General features: G+C 36.3%; 1 protein-coding gene across 3 annotated transcripts in view; it reads left to right on the top strand.

Annotated features, from left to right (window-relative positions):
* SLCO1C1 (solute carrier organic anion transporter family member 1C1) overlaps positions 1–17844 on the top strand; it is an 80811-nt gene extending 62967 nt beyond the window's left edge. For 2 of the 3 annotated variants that reach the window (XM_021092255.2, XM_003126445.7), the window contains 4 exons: positions 3011–3195; positions 6420–6484; positions 15372–15489; positions 17008–17844. In XM_021092255.2, coding sequence (XP_020947914.1) covers positions 3011–3195; positions 6420–6484; positions 15372–15489; positions 17008–17230 — 591 coding nt within the window. In that variant the 3' untranslated portion in view covers positions 17231–17844. The remainder of the gene's footprint in view (positions 1–3010; positions 3196–6419; positions 6485–15371; positions 15490–17007) is intronic. The other variant, XM_084956626.1, reaches the window with a different exon arrangement.
* The last annotated feature ends 1831 nt before the right edge of the window (positions 17845–19675 follow it).

The raw sequence follows: 19675 nt of genomic DNA, 5'->3' as shown, positions 1-19675 counted from the left end.
CATAACTGTACAACTCTATAAGGCTCAGGTACCAACTCAGGGGTGGACTATACTAGTAGAACCCTGGATCTTATTCTGCCCTTGTTCTTTTTTTGTGGAAATAGGAAATATAAGCATCACTAGTAGAACTAGAGTTGCTGGAGTAATGAGAATAAGAAGTAAAATAATCAAATGGGCTGGAGGAACATTGTAATTATGTTATTTAGTTCTCTTACTTTGTTTATAAGGACTATTAGCCTCAAATGAAAAAATCTCGGTTATAAGATCATAATAACATTTGCACTGGGATCCATCTCTCCTGATCCCATGACTCTGGTCCTTGGAATTTTCAGGAAGAGGACAAATAGAGGCCAGTGTTAGGACGTCTAGACACAGGGATCAGGATTCTGGTTGTGAGGAGATTGATGTTTCTGGAACATCTCTGTCTGAAATATCAAGCCAATTCATGTAATGATGAAAAAAGCAGGTGGCTGGAATGAAGGATTCCTATAAGTTATAAGAGGAAGATAAGGTTGTAAATAGAGGTAGGAAAACAATGGTGAAGGATATTATGTACTCCAGTCATTAGCAGACTTTTCCCTCTGATCACATATTTGCATTCTAATCTCAAATATAAACTTTACCTTATATTTACTATGGCACAGTGGTCAGATGGCTTTCTATTTGTGGCTGATAAAATCTGCCTGAATTTTAGCCCTGGAGGACTGAAAATTAAACCACACATATATTTACAAATTCTTATCAACTAGATAAGAATGCTTAGGCAAACACTTTTGTAGACACAGATCAATGCTTGTTAATTTTGTCTCTCTGTTGTTATTTTGACTTTTTTTTTTTTTTTTTTTTTTTTGTCTTTTTGCCTTTTCTAGGGCCGCTCCCATGGCACATGGAGGTTCCCAGGATAGGGGTCAAATTGGATCTGTAGCAGCTGGCCTACGCCAGAGCCACAGCAATGCAGGATCCGAGCCTTCTCTCTGCGACCTACACCACAGTTCACAGCAACGCCAGATCCTTAACCCACTGAGCAAGGCCAGGGATCGAACCCGCAACCTCATGGTTCCTAGTCAGATTTGTTAGCCACTGGCTCATGATGGGAACTCCTATTTTGACAATTTATCTAAAGCAAAAAGGATTGGTCTTTAGCAACAGTGAATAAGAGTACCCTGTCAACTGAAATCTGAGTTTTCACTTCCATCCCCTTTCTTCCTTCTTTCCATTCTCCCCCCTCATTCCCCCTGCCCCGCTACCACCCCAGCAAACTTTGGCCACTCCTCTTTGGCCCAAATTGTTTGAAGTTTTTTCTTAACCAAAGCTTCCATTTATTAAAAACATTGCATGTCAAGGACTAAGGAAGGTGCTTTAAAAATAAAATTGTATTTAAACATCATGATCCTCAAGTGATGGGTATTATTTTACTTATTTTCTTCATGTGAGAACTGAAGCACTGAGATTCAAGGAAACTGCCTAAACTTATGTATCTAATGAGAAATATTAAGATTCAACCTTTTTTACCTGAAAGTTAAAAACAAAAAACAAAACCCTGTATGTCTACTCTTCTCTTGAAAGGAAATGTCACTTTTGTTTCATTTTTTTTAAATTTCACTCTTCCATAATAAAAATGACAACTCATATGTACACATTCATACAAGGAATGATGAGATATCATGAAAGTTGCCTCTCTATCCAAGATTAGTTGAGTTATACTCAAGAGGTACAATTTTTCCTCTCATATAAATTCTGTCCTATCTTTAAACTGTATCCATTTAGTTAACAAATTTTTACTGAGTGCCTACAATAAGGGGCTATTTTTAGGCCTAGATGTACAAAGAGTTTCTTCCAGAGGTTACATTTTACTGTGGATAGGTAATTTAAAATTAAATGATTATATGATATTCCAATAAGTAAGCACCATGAGGAAAACATAAGTTAGAATAAAAGTGGGGTGAGATGGAGGTATTATTTTGAATGGGTGGTCAATGAAACCTCCCTTTAATAAACAATCTGAGCCGAAACCTGAATGTATACCAGCCATGTAACTCTCTAGATGAACTTTCCAGCATAGTAAAGAGGAGGGCCATGAGGTCTAGATAAACTCACCATGTTTGAGGGTTGGCAAGGGCCCCATAGGAACCCATGTGAGTGGCAGAAGTAGAGGGAGAAGGAAGATCCTTGAGCAATGAGATCAGGGTGAAATTCAGCCGTGTCATGGGTAGTATGGAAACCATTATAAGGACTTGGGGTTTTATCTAAGTACAATGAGAAGCCATTGAAAGGTTGAGAATAGTGGTGCCATCTACTGCCATGTTTAAAAGCCCACATTGGTTATTGTGGAAAACAGACTATAGCTGAGTAAGAGCAGAAAGAGGTGTGAGCATGAAGAATAATGATTATCACAATAATCAAATCAAGAAAAAAAAAACAGGAGTTCCCGTCATGGCGCAGTGGTTAACGAATCCGACTAGGAACCATGAGGTTGCGGGTTCGGTCCCTGCCCTTGCTCAGTGGGTTAACGATCCAGCGTTGCCGTGAGCTGTGGTGTAGGTTGCAGACACGGCTCGGATCCCGCGTTGCTGTGGCTCTGGCATAGGCCGGTGGCTACAGCTCCGATTCGACCCCTAGCCTGGGAATCTCCACATGCCGCGGGAGCGGCCCAAGAAATAGCAACAACAACAACAACAACAAAAGACAAAAGACCAAAAAAAAAAAAAAAAAAAAAAAAAACAGTGGCTTAGATGTAGAAGTGGTAGAGAAGATAAGATACTATTAGACTTGTTAGGATTTGCTTGGAGATTGTTCTATAGGATCAGTTGTTGGTAGACTAAATGCTCTTTGGATAATGAAATGTCTCTCTAGATTTCACTCTGCTTGATATAATGTAACTTGGAAAAAAATAAAACTCTCCCCATTGTTTATGTAATAAATATATGCTACAAAGTCTTTTACAATAAATATTTATTTTTTAATTTAATATGACACCTCAGTAATTGGATTTTTCCATATTGTATTACAGATATTTTATAACTGCACCTGTGTGGGAACTGCAGCCTCAAAATCAGGAAATTCCTCAGGCATGGTGGGAAGATGTCAGAAAGATAATGGATGTCCTAGAATGTTTCTGTATTTTCTTATCATTTCAGTCATCACGTCCTATACTTTGTCTCTAGGTGGCATACCTGGATACATATTGCTTCTGAGGTAGACACTGATTCTCTCTGCCCCAATTTTAATATAAGACTTACTGTAGTCATCTAGAGCAGTGATTTCAAATTCTACTATGTGGAGTTCTTATAATTCTTTATAGTTCTCTCAGGAAAAATGTCCCACATTCTTGCTCCAATTTTATGTTTTACCACTTCAGGTTTTTATACAAAAATGTAGTTGAATACAGCATATGAGAAGATACTCAGTGTTAATAATCACTTTGTTAGGGAAGTGCAAATCAAAACCACAATGAGATGCCAATTTACACCCACTGGGATGTCTATCATCAAAAACAAAACCAAAACTAATTAGTGTTGGTGAGGACTAGAGAAATTGGAACCCTTGTACATTGTGGGTGAGAATGTAAAATGGTACAGCCACAGTGGAAAACAGCTTGGCAGTTCTTCAGTAAGTTAAACACAGAATTACCACATGATGCAGGAATTCCACTCCTCAAAGAAATGAAAATTGGTTCTAAGATAAATCCTTCCCAATGAGTGTTCACAGTAGCACTCTCAAACGGTGGAAATAATGCAAATGCCTGTCATCCACTGAATGGATAAACAAAATGTGGTATATCCATACAATGGAATATTACTAAGCCATGAAAAAGAATAAATCACTGATACACTCTGTAACAATGGATGAGACTCAGAAATCTTTAAGTGAAAGAAGTTAGATGCAAAAGGCCACATAATATATGCTTCTATATATATACAAAACACCGAGTGTAGGCAAATTCATAGAGACAGAGAAGACTAGTGTTTCCAGGCGCTATGAGAGGCAGGAGGAGGGGAGGAAGACAGGGAAGTGACTGTTTAGTGGGTAAGATTTCCTCTTTGGATGATAAAAATAGAACTAGACAATACTAATGCTTGCATAACATTTGTTTGCATTTGGTAAATGTACCAAATGCAACTGTATTATACATTTTAAAATGGAAAAAATATAACTTTTATATTATGAAAATTTTACTAAAATTAGAGATAAATATATAAATTTAAAAGTTGGTTGAATAGAAATTTTTCTATTATAACTTATGCTTGTACATTTTTATTGGCTTTCCTAAAATAGACCTCTATAAAATATACACATAAATTCAACATTTAAAATATTAGTTTTGTAACAAGTATTTTTAATGATAAAATTTTCCTCCTTATTGAATTAGTGTTGTAAATATTACTGTTATACTACAGATCAAAATCACCTAAAGATATAAAAAATTTTAATAAAATTATTAAACATGAAAAGTCAAATTTTTACTGGAAACCAATCTTTTGAGATGGATTTGGTGATTTTAAATTAATTCACACAACCAAGGATGAATATTAAGTTTTTCTAAAATGAAACTAATAAAAATATTATATACATCTTTAATTTCCCACAATTAATATGGAAATCAATTAGGAAAGATCAACAGAAAATGAGACCTAACATCCACAAATCTGTTTTTCTTAAGAAGGATTATGGAGAACATGAGCTGTTGATGTTTTTCAGATGGGAGCTTGGGTTTGAGGGGAAAGCATGGCCCCAGAGTTTTCAGACCAGGATAGTTCTTCATGGGTACTTATTTCTTCAACATTTCCTTATATTGTACCAAGTCACCTGGGCCAAGGAAATAATTAGGCTTCTAGAGGAAGAAATTTCCTCACCACATTTCCTCACCTCACCCCATGAAATGAACCACATTTTGATGTCAGAAGAAAATGTCCTTTGCTTTAAAGAGAAAAGTTGTGATTTTTTACCTGTTTTAAAGCAGAGGTCGGAGTTCCTGTCGTGGCTCAGTGGTTAACGAATCTGACTAGGAACCATGAGGTTGCAGGTTCAATCCCTGGCCTTGCTCAGTGGGTTAAGGATCCGGCGTTGCCATGAGCTGTGATGTGGGTTGCAGACACGGCTTGGATCCCATGTTTCTGTGGCTGTGGCGTAGCCTGGTGGCAACAGCTCTGATTCGACCCCTAGCCTGGGAACCTCAATATGCCACAGGAGTGGCCCAAGAAATGGCAAAAAGACAAAAAAAAAAAAAAAAAAAGCAGAGGTTAAATGATTTTATACATATGAAGAACTTACTACCATGGTTAATATTCAGTGGTTATTGCATTTAATCATGATTATCAATTTTTTTTTTCTTTTTAGGGCCAAAGTTGCAGAATATGGAAGTTCCCAGGCTAGAGGTCGAATCAGAGCTACAACTGCTGGCCTACACCACAGCAACACCAGATCTGAGCTGTGTCTGTGACCTACACTAGATACTTAACTCACTGAAAAAGGCCAGGGATCAAACCTGCATCCTGATGGATACTAGTTTAGCTCATTACTGCTGAGCCACAACAGGAACTTCCATGATTATTACTATTAAAATCTATAGGCAATCCATCAGTTTAAGCTCTGCAGTCATACTAAGGATGTTCTTGTTATTTTAGATATTCTTGTATTTGGCTGGTAAATTCAGGTCCTTACTATTTGGCAAGAACACTTGGTATGCCACAGTGATTCTGATTGTATCAACTTGTATCAGAATGGTCCTGTGTTTTAGAGCAAAACTCACAAAAACTAGTTACAGATTACTAATCCCTTATTGTGTCTCATATTCTTACAAATTTTTAGATTTTTTTCTGTGAATCTTTGTTACTTTACTGACTAAAACTGACTTTATTCCAAACCATTTGAATACGTCATGTAAGAGTGATTTACGTTTTAGAAATATTGACTATAAACTCCTTGATGCATAGCCTATAACGGAAGACGGCTTTTTTTTTTTTTTTTTTTGGCTTTTTGGCTTTTTGCCTTTTTCTAGGGCTGCACCTGAGGCATATGGAGGTTCCCAGGCTAGGGGTCTAATCGGAGCTGTAGCTGCCAGCCTATGCCAGAGCCACAGCAATGCGGGATCCAAGCCACATCTGCAACCTACACCACAGCTCACAGCACAGCTCAGCTCACAGCAACACCAGATTCTTAACCCACTGAGCAAGGCCAGGGATCGAACCTGCAACCTCATGGTTCTTAGTCAGATTCGTTAACCACTGAGCCACAACGGGAACTCCTGGAAGACGGCTTTTAACATAACTTGCTTTCCCTAAGCTAGGACACTGACGGGTTCTCCGTAAGAGCTACTTGAATTCTAATCATTTAATGTATGTTCAGTAGATTATCATTGACATTACTATTGGCTTTAATGTATTATTCTTTTTTTTAAATAATGCTTTTGTTGTTTGTAGGTGCATTAAGCCACAACTTAAGTCTTTTGCCCTGGGTATCTACACCTTAGCAGTAAGAGTTCTTGGTAAGTATAGTCTGCTTTAATTATGGTAGTCATCACAAGTATATATTTTATCATGCTAATTATATTTTTATAGTGGATTTATAATGTTTTTTCAATTTCTGTTGTACAGCAAAGTGACCCAGATATACATATAAATACATTCTTTTTCTCATATTATCTTCCATCATGTTCCATCACAAGTGATTGGATATAGTTCCCTGTGCTATACAGTAGGACCTCATTGCTTACTCCAAATGCAATAGTTTGCATCTACTAACCCCAAACTCCCAGTCTATCACAAGTGTATTCTGAATATTTTTCTAAATATCTTTACAGAATTTTCACACGTAAATAAATAAGTGGCAGATCCCCATTTTTTCATTAATTTTCCTATGTACTTTATTTCTTCCTTCCCTCTCTCCTTGCCCTGACTACTTACTGTCTTCCCTTTTTCAAAAGTTTATTGAGAACCAATTTTATATCCATAATAAAGTGATTTTATAACAGTAATGACTTTTTTTTTAAACAATCTTGTCTCTTTCCATACTGGTCTACTGTAAAAAAAAATCCATTGCTATTATGAAAAAGCTGAGAGGAAAGCAAAAAATGAATCAGGAAGAAAAGATGAAATCTAAATGTAATTTTTTTTGGTTTTTAAATGGAAGGAATTCTAGGATATATCATTGGTAGAAAGATAAGATCATTCAAACAATCAAAGCAGTACGGATTTGAGTTTGTGATTTTTTAAACATAACTGGAATTTTTCTTCAACTACCAAATTTATCAATATCCATTAGTTATAACTCATGGAAAATAGTGAATAAATCCCATGAGGTTTTGTCCTTACAGAGTTTATATTCTTAAGAAAAATGAAACCATTGTAAATGTTCCTCTGAAATTTGACAGAACTACCTGAAAGAAAAACAAATTCAGACCTTCAAATAAATATGATAACTCTTGATATTAATGATAACTCGATATTAAAATGGATATACATGAGGATACAATTTTTTTTTTTTTTTTTTTTTTTTTTTGCTTTCTAGGGATACTCCTACAGCAAGCATATGGAAGTTCCTGGGCTAGGGGTCAAATCAGACCTACAGCTGCTGGCCTACACCACAGTCACAGCCACAGGAAGGCCAGGGATCAAACCCACATCCTCATGGATACTAGTTGGATTTGTTTCCCCTGTGCCACAATGGGAACTCCCAATAGAATTTTGATAAAATAAAGAAAACAACAAAAATGGAGGTGTATGCCATTGTGTCTGGCTCTAAATCTACAAAATCAAACAGAGGTTATCTAGAAAAAAAAGTTACTGAGCCTAAAGTACATCCCTTGTTGGAATTAGTCTATCTACCTCCCTTTAGGAACAAAGATGTACACCACAGCATGAAAAAGATCCCAAGTAAAAGAAAATATGCTTAATACTGTAAGGTATCACTTATATTGGAATCTAAAAATATAACAAACTAGTGAATATAACTTTAAAAAAGCAAACCCACAGATATAGAGAATGAACTAGTTGGTAGTTACCAGTGGGGAGAGGCAGGGAGGGGAAACATAGGGGTGAGGAAATGGAAGATACAAACTACTAGGTGTACGGTAGGCTCAAGAATGCATTATACAACATGGGGAATATAGTCAATATTTTGTAAATACTGTAAATGGAAAGTAACCTTTAAAAGTTATATAAAAATAAAAAATTGAAAATGACAAATATATCATAAAGCAAATGACAAACTGTCAACAATTTTTCTTCATTCCATATAACAGACAAGTGACTGATATCCTTATTATAAAGAGAATTCCTAAGTATAGAGAACAATAAGATCAACACCCTAAGAGAAAAGTGGGTAAAAGTTATAAACAACCATTTTACGGAAAAATAAATGTAAATACCTCAATATATAAAAAGGTGGTGAAGGTCCCTCATAATAAGAAAAGTACAAATTAAAACTATGCTACATTATTAATTCATATTGCCCAGATTGGCAAACTACCAAATGTTGTTTGTCCTGTACTACAATACAGATAGAAAATAGATACACTTATATATTATTGTTGAGAAAATTATACTATTTCTGGGAAGGAATATTTGGCAATAACAAAATTATATACAGATTTTTATCTTTTGACCTAGCAGCTTCACTTCTAGGACTTGATGCCAAAAATTTGCTAGGAAAATATGGAGTTTAATCTTATGGATGTTCAATCATTGTGGCATTATTTACAATAGTGCCATTGCAAGCAGTCTAAATGTCCTTCAGTATGATTCCGGCTAAATAAACTATAGTAGTAGAATACTATGCAGCTATAAGAACAAATGGGGAAAAATCTCTGTCTCCAAGTTTATTAGTCAATACTTGCTGTCATAACAAACACCATGGATTAAGGGCCTTAAGCAACACAAAAGTTATTTTCTCATAGTTCTGAAGGCTGCAAAGTCCAAGATCAGTGTGCCAACAGGGTTGGTCTCTGGTGAGACCTCTCTTCATAATTTGTATACAACCTTCTTCACACTGTGCATTCATATGACACTTCCTCTGTGTACATAAGGTAAAAGAGAGAGAAGGATCTTTGGTGTCTCTTCTTATAAGGACACAGGCCCATCAGATTAGGGCCCCACCATTATCACCTCATTTGACCTTAGTTGTCTCCTTGATTACTTTGTTTCCACATGCAATTACATTAGGGGTTAGGGCTTTAACATGAATTTTGGAGGGACCTAATTTATATCAACTGATCTCTAAGATATGCTGTTAAGTGAAGAAAGCAAAATGCTCATATAAAAAAAAAAAAGCCATGGAAATATAAACTAAAAACTAATCATCTTTTTTTTTTAAAAAAAAGGTTACCTGTTAGGGAAGAAAGGAAAGAGGGGAGAGAGGAGGATGGAATGAGACTTTGTAAATGCAACTATTGTATAATTTTTAATTTGAAACCATGCACAGATTTTATATAATTTAAAATGATTAAAAGAACCAAAGAAATTCTTAAAAACAACTCCAAAGAGTGTATTATATAGATGACATCTTTTCATGTGTTTTTTGGCCATCCACATGTCTTCTTTGGAGAATCGTCTGTTTAGATTTTCTGTCAATTTTTTGATGGGATTGTTTGGTTTTTGGTATTGAGCAGTAGGAGGGGGATCTGAGAAGTAAGAGGTGGATCTGAGAAAATGTTGCTGTTGTTTATGGCAGAGAGTGTTTGGCCTATGTTTTCCTTTAGGAGTTTTACAGTATCTTGTCTTATATCTAGGTCTTTAATTCATTTTGAGTTTATTTTAGTGTATGGTGTTAGGGAGTGTTCTAATTTCATTCTTTTACATATGGCTGTCCAGTTTTCCCAGCACCCCTTACTGAACAAGCTGTCTTTTCTCCACTGTATATTCTTGCCTCCTTTGTCATAGATTAGTTGGCTGTAGATGCATGGGTTTAATTCTGGGCTTTCTATCCTGTTCCACTGATCTATTTTCTGGGAAACTTTCAAAAAGATATCCTACTCCAGAAGACAAAGAGGAGGCCACATCAAGAGGTAGGAGGGGTGATTACATGATATAACAAACCCCATAACTCCCAGGTAGGAAACCCCACAGACGGGAAAGTAACTGTATCACAGAGACTCACCTACAGGAGTGAGAGTTCTGAACCCCATTTCAAGTCCCCACTCCTGGGGATCTGGCAGTCGGAGAAAGAGCCCCCAGAGCATCTGGCATTGAAGGCCACTGGGCCTTGTGCACAGGAGCTCCACAGGACTGGGGGAAATGGAGACCTCATTCTTAAAAGGTGCACACAGACTTTCATGTACACTGGGTCCCAGGGCAAAGCAAAGTTGCCATAGGAATCTGGGTCAGACCTGACTGCAGTTCTTAGAGGACTGCCCCAGAAAACAGGGGTGAATGTGGCTTGTTGTGGGGGAAGGGCATTGGAAGCAAAACTCTGGAAAATATTCATCAGCATGCCTTTCTCTGGAGGTGGCCATTTTGGGAAAATCTGGCCCCACCAATCAGTGTTGAGAAGCCCCAGGCCTAACAACAATCCAGGTGGGATCACAGCCCCACCCATCAGTAAACAGGCTTCCTAAAGACCCCCCAGGCACAAAGCTGCCTCTAATCTCACCCAGAAACAAAGCCCTACTGCCCAGAGGGACAGGAATCAGCTCCATCTACCAGTGGGCAGATATCAGTCCCTCCCATCAGGACGCCTACAGCAAGCCCCTATAATGACTTCAGCCACAAGGGGGGCAGAAGCCAGAAGTAAGAAAGGCTACAACTCTATCTGTAAAAAGGTCACCACACAAAAAACCTATAAAAACGAAGACAAAGAACAATAAATCAGAAAAGGGAGAAGAAAAAAACCCAGAAAAACAGCTAAGTGATCAGGAGATTCTCAGCCTCCATGAAAAAGACTTTAGACTGTTGATGCTGAAGATGATGCTGAAGATGGTGTAGCAACAAAAACAAATACAAAACAGTTAATAAAATGGCAATAAGAACATTCATATCAATAATTACCTTAAATGTTAATGGACTAAATGCCCCAACCAAAAGACACAGACTGGCTGAATGGATACAAAAACAAGATCCATATATATGTTGTCTTCAAGAGACCCACTTCACTTCTAGGGACACATACAAATTGAAAGTGAGAGAATGGAAGAAAATATTCCATGCAAAAGGGAATCAAAAGAAAGCTGGAGTAGTAATACTCACATCAGACAAAATAGACTTTAAAATGAAGACTATTTTAAGGGACAAGGAAGGTCACTACATAGTGATCAAAGGATCAATCCAAGAAGAAGATATAACAATTTTAAAAATCTACACACCCAACATAGGTTCACCACAATATATAAGGCAACTGCTAACAACCATAAAAGGAAAAATTGACAATAACGCAATAATAGTGTGGGGCTTTAACACTCCACTTACATCAATGGACAGATCATCCAGACAGAAAATCAATAAGGAAACACAGGCCCTGAATGATGCATTAGACCAGATGGACTTAATAGATATCTATAGGACATTCCATCCAAAAGCAACAGAATACACATTCTTCTCAAGTGCACATGGAATATTCTCTAAGATTGATCACATTCTTTTTTTTTTTTTTTTTTTGGTCTTTTTGCTATTTCTTGGGCTGCTCCCACGGCATATGGAGATTCCCAGGCTAGGGGTCAAATCGGAGCTGTAGCCACTGGCCTACGCCAGAGCCACAGCAACACGGGATCCGAGCCGCATGTGCAACCTACACCACAGCCCACGGCAACGCCGTATCGTTAACCCACTGAGCAAGGGCAGGGACCGAACCCGCAACCTCATGGTTCCTAGTCGGATTCGTTAACCACTGTGCCACGATGGGAACTCCAGATTGATCACATTCTGGGCTACAAATCCAACCTCGGTAACTCTAAGAAAATTGAAATCATTTCAAGCATCTTTTCTGACCACAACGCTATATGACTAGAAATCAACAAGAAAAAAAATTGCAAAAAACACAAACACGTGGAGACTCAACAACATGCTACTAAACAACCAATGGATCACTGAAGAAATCAAAGAGGAAATTTAAAAATACCTAGCAGCAAATGACAATGAAGATACAATACTCCAAAACCTATGGGATGCAGCAAAAGCCATTCTAAGAAGAAAGTTCACAAGCCCACCTCAGGAAACAAGAAAAAGCTCAAATAAACAAGCTAACTTTACATCTAAAGCATCTAGAGAAGAACAGACAAGACCTAAAGTTAGTAGAAGGAAAGAAATCATAAAGATCAGAGCAGAAATCAATGAAATAGAAGCAAAGAAAACCACAGAAAAGATCAATGAAATGAAAAGCTGGTTCTTTGAAAAGATCAACAAAATTGATAAACCCTTAGCCAGACTTACCAAGAAAAAGAGTGAGAGGACTCAAATCAATAAAATTAGAAACGAAAAATGAGAAGTAACAACAGACATCACAGAAATACAAAGGATCATAAGAGACTACTATATGCCAATAAAATGGAAAACCTAGAAGAAATGGACAAATTCTTAGTAAAGTACAATCTTCCAAGACTAAACCAAAATGAAATAGAAAAAATGAATGGACCAATCACAAGTACTGAAATTGAAACTGTGATTAAAAAACTGCCAACAAACAAAAGTCCAGGACCAGATGGCTTCACAGGCGAATTCTATCAAACATTTAGAGAAGAGCTAACACCTCTCCTTCTGAAACTATTTCAAAAAATTGCAGAGGAAGGGATTCTCCCAAACTCATTCTATGAGGCCACCATCACCCTGATATCAAAACCAGAAAAAGATACCACACACAAACACAAAAATTATGGGCCAATTTCACTGATGAACATAGATCCAACAATCCTCAACAAAATACTAGCAAACCAAATCCAACAACACATTCAAAGGATTGTACATCATGATCAAGTGGGATTTATCCCAGGGATGCAAGGATACTTCAATAACCACAAATCAATCAGTGTGGTACACCACATTAACAAACTGAGGAATAAAAATCACATGGTCCTCTCAATAGATGCAGAAAAAGCCTTTGACAATATCCAACACCAATTTCTGATAAAAACCCTTCAGAAAGTGGGCATAGAGGGAAACTACCTCAAAATAATAATGACCATATATGACAAACCCACAGCTAACATCATTCTCAATGGTGAAAAGCTGAAAAAATTCCTGCTGAGATCAGGAACGAGATAAGGATGTCTGCTCTTGCCACTACTGTTCAACATAGTTTTGGAAGTCCTAGCCACAGCAATCAGAGAAGTAAAAGAAATAAAAGGAATCCAGATTGGAAAGGAAGAAGTAAAATATCCCTATTTGCAGATGACATGATACTATACCTAGAGAATCCTAAAGACTCTACCAGAAGACTGTTAGAGCTTATCAATGAATCTGACAAAGTCACAGGATACAAAATCAATACACAGAAATCGACTGCATTTCTATGCACTAACAATGAAAGAGCAGAAAGAGAAATTAGGGATGCAATCCCATTTACCATCACATTAAAAAGAATAAAATACCTAGGAGAAATCCTACCTCAAGAGACAAAAGTCTTGTACGCTGAAAACTATAAGACACTGATGAAAGAAATCAAAGATGACACAAATAGATGGAAAGATATACCATGCTCTTGGATTGGAAGAGTCAATATAATCAAAATGCTTATACTACACAAGGCAATCTACAGATTCAATGCAATCACTATCAAATTACCAAGGACATTTTTCACAGAACTTGAACAAAATATTTTAAAATTTGTTTGAATGCACAAAAGACCCAAAATAGCCAAAGACATCCTGAAAAAGAAAAATGGAGCTGGAGTAATCAGGCTCTCTGACTTCAAAGTAACAGTCATCAAAACCGTATCATTATTCTTCAAATTGAAAAAGGGGAAGAATTGAGCATTTATCCTGCCACTAACTATATTTCAAAGTAATCAAGTACGTAGTCACAGGGGAACATTCTTTTATAGAAAAATTCTAAATAATTGGTACACAACAAATAACACAAGTTTTCAAAAATATGTTTTGCAACCTCATCAACATTTGCTAAAAGCAAAAGGTGAAGATTGATTAAAACAAAAAAAACACTTCACAATGGAGGACATAGCCTGAGCATCGGAGCCATTTCAACATTACTAAGAGTGGCAGGTAAGCAGTATGAGACTCCTGCCAAGACACAAAGAACTGCCTGTTCCTTGTTCCTGCCTTAGTCCATATAAGAGCTAACTGCCAGATTATTCAGAAAGTGAAGGAGAGGAGAACAAATTAAACAACACAGAGAAGAGCAACAATTAAATACAAGCTGTGGCAAATGACTTTCCTCAAAATCATTAGTATGAAAAAAAAAAAGTTGGGGAAGAAGCTGATATAAAGAGTCATCAACTAAATGTAATGTGTTTACCAGGTTTAAATCCTGATGAGAATGAACCAATTCTAAAACAGTGCCTTGAAGACATTCAGAAAAGTTTGAATATAGACTTTCGAGAGGATTAAAGAATTATTACAAAATGTGTCATGTGTCAAATGGCATAGTGACATGTTTAAAAAATGTCATCAGTTAGAGATGTGTTTTGAAATATGTTTAAGGAGAATGATATGATACCTGAGAAATCTCAAAATATCACCACCTCCCCATAAAAAAAAAAAAAAAGGTTTCTGGATGGAGATTGGGTGGGTTGCAGGGTTAGAGAGAAAGGACAAAGGAACAACAAATATTAATAATTGTTAATGTTAGTGATGGTGCATGAGGTTTCATTATGTCATCCTCTCTAATTTTTTGAAGGTTTGAAAATTTGCCATTATGAAAATTTTAACACATAGAAGGTGGCAAGTATTTGAATCTTGAGGATCATCTTCACATTATTAAGAGCACTGTAAAGTTATCACCTACGTGTTTTTTTAAATGGCAAACAATCTATTTAACTAGACAATGTATATAGATAGGAACTTTAAGACACCAAATAACCCAAATTGACTATTAGATATCTTTTATTTATCTTCTTGTTTATTGGATTTTATGCAAAATAGGGTCAGAGAGTTCTTTCCTGAGTCTAGGATCTTTCTCTTCCTGGTACATAGGGAGAGACACTTGCAAATAATTTCCTTTGTAAATGTGTTTTCCTTACAATTGGGAAACATATGCTTTGTCTTTGGAGCTTCTACTTTTGTCTTCTGTTTCTCAAAATAATCAGCTCAAAATAATCTTTAAACCAGAGGCATATTTTGGGGTGGCATATTCTGGGTCTCCCACAGATGCCCCGTTATCTCCAAATCAGTAGTTTTTGGAATGAGTGTGGTTCCCGATAATCATTTGTTATAGGCTAACCAAAAAGATATACATCTATTTTATAATAGCAATTATGTGTTTTTTTTCTCACAGCAGGAATCCCATCTCCTGTATATTTTGGAGTTTTGATTGATACTTCATGCCTCAAGTGGGGATTTAAAAGATGTGGAAGTAGAGGAGCCTGCAGATTATATGACTCAAATGCTTTCAGGTATCATATCAAACTCATTCCCTCATCGCACTGCTATCACATCCCAAGTTTGCACAAAGCAATATGCACTAGTAATCTTTATGTATTTTCATTGCTCATAAGGATAAGTATAGTCTGATCAAAAAGGGTGTTCTGTTTTATAGAAAAATTTTACTACTATTTGATTATTTTGCTATATTTTTCCTTTTAATCTTGACTCCCATTTTAAATGCATAATCATTTTTTTAAAACGACATAAAATTTTAGAATAGATTAGAATTTTGAAAGTTTATGCACACAAGTGAGTAATTCTCTGAAACTCAGAAGCATTGAAATTTAGGTCACATTTGGGGTTTAATTCTATTCTTTTTCAAACTGAGCCAAACTGTCCCATTTACGTCAGATATAATCCCCCTGGGCAAGAGTTGGATTTGGCTCTGAATCTGTCCGGCTTTTATTGCCAAACTAATGTTCAATTATTCCAGTACTTGAAATGCATAAAAGTAAAAGGTTTTCTCTGTGTGTGTGAGTGTGTAAGGGGCTCAGGGGCATGGTTTTTCACTATAGTATCATTCAATTCAATTCATCAAACATTTAGTCCCCTTATTGCTTAAAGCAAAGCTTCAATGACTTAAAAAGCAAGGATTTTTTTTTTTAATTTACAATCTGAGTATTCTCTAGGGAAATAAACTTGGTGCTGAACCATGTAAGTTGGAAGTTGGATGTGAATTGAGCCGACATTCTCAAATATGTGTTTGATTTAATAGGCTTTGCTGTTATGTGAGAAATTTATTTTGGTCTTTGAAAGGGACCTCATCTATGAGTAGAATGGGCACTTTATTCACATTTCCTAAGGCTGTATTTTAACGTAAAGACAATGTTACTCAATCAGAGATATGAGTGTACGAACAAGGTAACCAGTGTGAATCATTCAACCTGCACTTTCAAATCTTCCTGTCTTACAATAGAATGTAGAACTAAAGGCTTCTCATGGAAGAAATGGTTTAAAGCTCTGGTTTGTTCTTAAGTCAGTCTACTCTACTGAGAGTTCCATTTCCCCTTAACATTGATTCTTGCAGTTTTTCTGTAGAAATGCCTTTGGGCAAGGGTAACCACATAATTTATCATTCAAACCCGGATGCTTTTGAGAGTGAAAGAGGGCACTATTAAAAATTACACTAGGACAACACTAGCATAAGCTGGGACTGTTCTGGGAAAACAGGGATGTAGTCACCTGGTCTAAAGGAGTAATTTAGAGAGGATGGAACTGATTATATAATTAGCAGTAACTGCAAATGATGGTACTACTAAAAATACTAGCTTACTGCGTTACTGCCTTCAGTATCTGTCAGATGTTCATAGAAAGGCCTTTTATAGCCACTGAATCTGCATTCTTAAGGAAAACCATCCTCATGATGGTTTTAATGATATTGATTTCATTGATATTGGTATTTTTAGTGATACTGTAACTTTCTTTTCATATTTTATTTGAAGTTGGATAGTTATAATAATTAAGACTGAGATTCTTTCTTCTTCTAGACACATATATCTGGGACTAACCATGATGCTTGGGATAATGTCCATATTCCTAAGTATTGCAGTACTTTTTGCTTTGAAGAAAAATTATGTTTCAAAACACAGAAGCTTCAGAACCAAGAGAGAAAGAACCATGGTGTCTACAAGAATCAGAAAGGAAAACTGTACTACAAGTGACCATTTGCTACAACCCAACTATTGGCCAGGCAAAGAAACTCAGCTCTAGAAAAATGATGACTTGAAACTAGGTTTTCTAACTTCTGAAAATTCTGCAAATTTTAATCAAAAAGGGTTTGAATGTGTAAATTCATTCTCCTTTCAAAAAAATGTCTACTTTGTTTTTGATCCTAGGAATTAGATAATGTACCTGATAACAAATATAATTAATCATGTTATAGAAGATGTAGATGGTAAAGTTAATCTTAAACAATTTATAAACAACTTCCTTATATTATTTACTCATTTGGCTTAATTTTGCTTTGTGCCATTGATGTATTAGGTCTACTGCTAGTACTCCAACTGTTGCTATAGTTTAATGGCCATGTGTAAAGTAACTTCTAAATAGAGGTATTTGTCTAGGATAAGAGAGCATTTTTTAAAAAATTAAACCACATCTTGGTCTTCTTCAAATATCACCTTAATGATAATATTAGAATGGAGTCAGAACATTTTTCCTACTTTTTTTCTTTTGAAATATAATAATATAGAATGCATAGTAGAAATGATCTTGGGGGATTAGAATTTTGGATTATTAGCTCTTCTGCAATTCACTATATGTACTTTATGTGTGAGATTGTAAGTGACCATAGTTGTAAAGTAATAAAATTAATATTAACATGCTTTACTGTCCTGTGAATTTGATGGAGTAAAACATAATCTTAAATACAAAATTACCCATATTTTAATGTAGGTGAGCTGCTCCAGGCTTAGGCAGGTAGTGCGGTCCTAAAACATATTTGAAAGTTGAATTTCTGGATGTCGATAATAAACTTAGATGTTCTAATAGGAATGCAGAGTGATGGCTTGAGTGATGGTGTGGTCCCTTTTGATGCTCTCCCTGGCATCTGTCACACAGCCTGAGCATTTCTGGCCATGGTGCTGCCACTGGTCAAGCCTGCCAGATAGCCCTCTGTTTCTTGCAACTGAAAAAGTCAAGCCAAACAGACATTTCCTCTTCATTGGCTTCCTGATCCTGCTCTGACTGGATCTAGTGGGTTCAGCAGTTCACCGTCTTTAATCTTTAGCCCTATTATGTGCTATCTTTTTTTTTTTTCCTTCACTACATCTGCAGAGCAGCCCTCCCAAGAAAAGCAGACTTAGGTAGAGCCCCCTCCCTCCCCAGGGGTGTCTTGGAATTATGTCACAATTCTTTGCAGCCTTTAGAACAGATAGAACACACAGAGAGGTGCTCCCAACAAGGAGTTTTTTTGAGGTATTTCTTGGGAGCCAAAGTCCAACAAAAAGATCCAGCTCAAAAATGCAGTCTCCTTAACACAGTGGAAGGACCAATTAGTGCAAACAAAAGGAACAGTCTCTAAATTTGTCCCTTTTATACCAGTACTGGCACTATGATGAATGGAAAAAACACTAGAGGTGGAAAGCGTGGGGACAGAGAGCAGAGCAAATTTCCTTTAAATACTTGCTTTTTTGAATAGGTGGTGTAAGATTTTAACATATTGTATACTGTTTTTCAACATGAAAATAGACTGTTTTGTTTCCAGCAGACCTACTTCGGACCTGCTGCTGTACTAATTTGTAAGCAGGAATCCTTTTTGTCATCTCACAATCAGTCTTACCCATAACAAATATTTACTGAATGGGTGAGTACACTTGCCGAGAGTTTTCTTTGTAGAGATACAATTAAAATTCAAGTTCCTCTTCCTGTCTCCCACATTCTATATTTTTCAAACCTTTTTGTAGCAATATCCTGAAAAATAACTTCTCTGCAAGTCAATTTCTAAACAGAATCTACCCAATTTACACTTGAATGACTTGAAAAGTAAAAATTATCATAAAGGATATTTACATGATTTTTTTCATAAAAGAAAAATGAAGAGCAAATTTTTATGCAAAACCATTCAACAGTGGAATTATATATACTGAACTCGTATGGTGTATGAGGATATCATTTAGTGGTGAAATGAATTTACTAAAAGGATGTTGATATTTTAGATTATTAGATTCACCTGACAGAAGTAAACAGGCTTTTTTATGCATCAGAAAGCACATCATTATTATTATTATTATTTTTTGACGAACCAAATCCCATTTCAGAGGTCAAAAAAATTCCCTCGGCCTCAGAGCCAAACATTACAGACAAGGGCTAGACAGAAGTGTGGGATCTCACAACTGCTCCACATTCAATGGGATATTTTATTCACTTATTTTACAGTCATGACACAAGGAGATATGTGATCAGCACCTCACAGGAACATCTGACTCACAATAACCTTGAGTAGGTTGATGCTCCAGCAAAATCATTTTATAAATGGAGTGGCTTAAATTGGATTAAATGACTTGCCCAAGTGGAGGGAGTCAAACAAATGCTGGGTTCTTCCATTACATTATGATGCGTCTAAAGCGAGGTAATAAAAAACAATTTTCGATCTCTACAAATAGCTGAAAGGACTTTTGTGGCCATTAGTATTTAAGAAATCTCCACTTAGAAATG

This window comes from Sus scrofa, chromosome 5 (genome assembly GCF_054392235.1).
Source record: "Sus scrofa isolate SSC_HxYL_T2T_F1_AM1 chromosome 5, Sscrofa_HxYL_maternal_Yorkshire_Landrace_v2.0, whole genome shotgun sequence".
In the NCBI taxonomy this organism is placed as follows: Eukaryota; Metazoa; Chordata; class Mammalia; order Artiodactyla; family Suidae; genus Sus; species Sus scrofa.
Note: the sequence above shows the minus strand (reverse complement) of the source record. Positions and strands in the feature narration are given on the sequence as shown.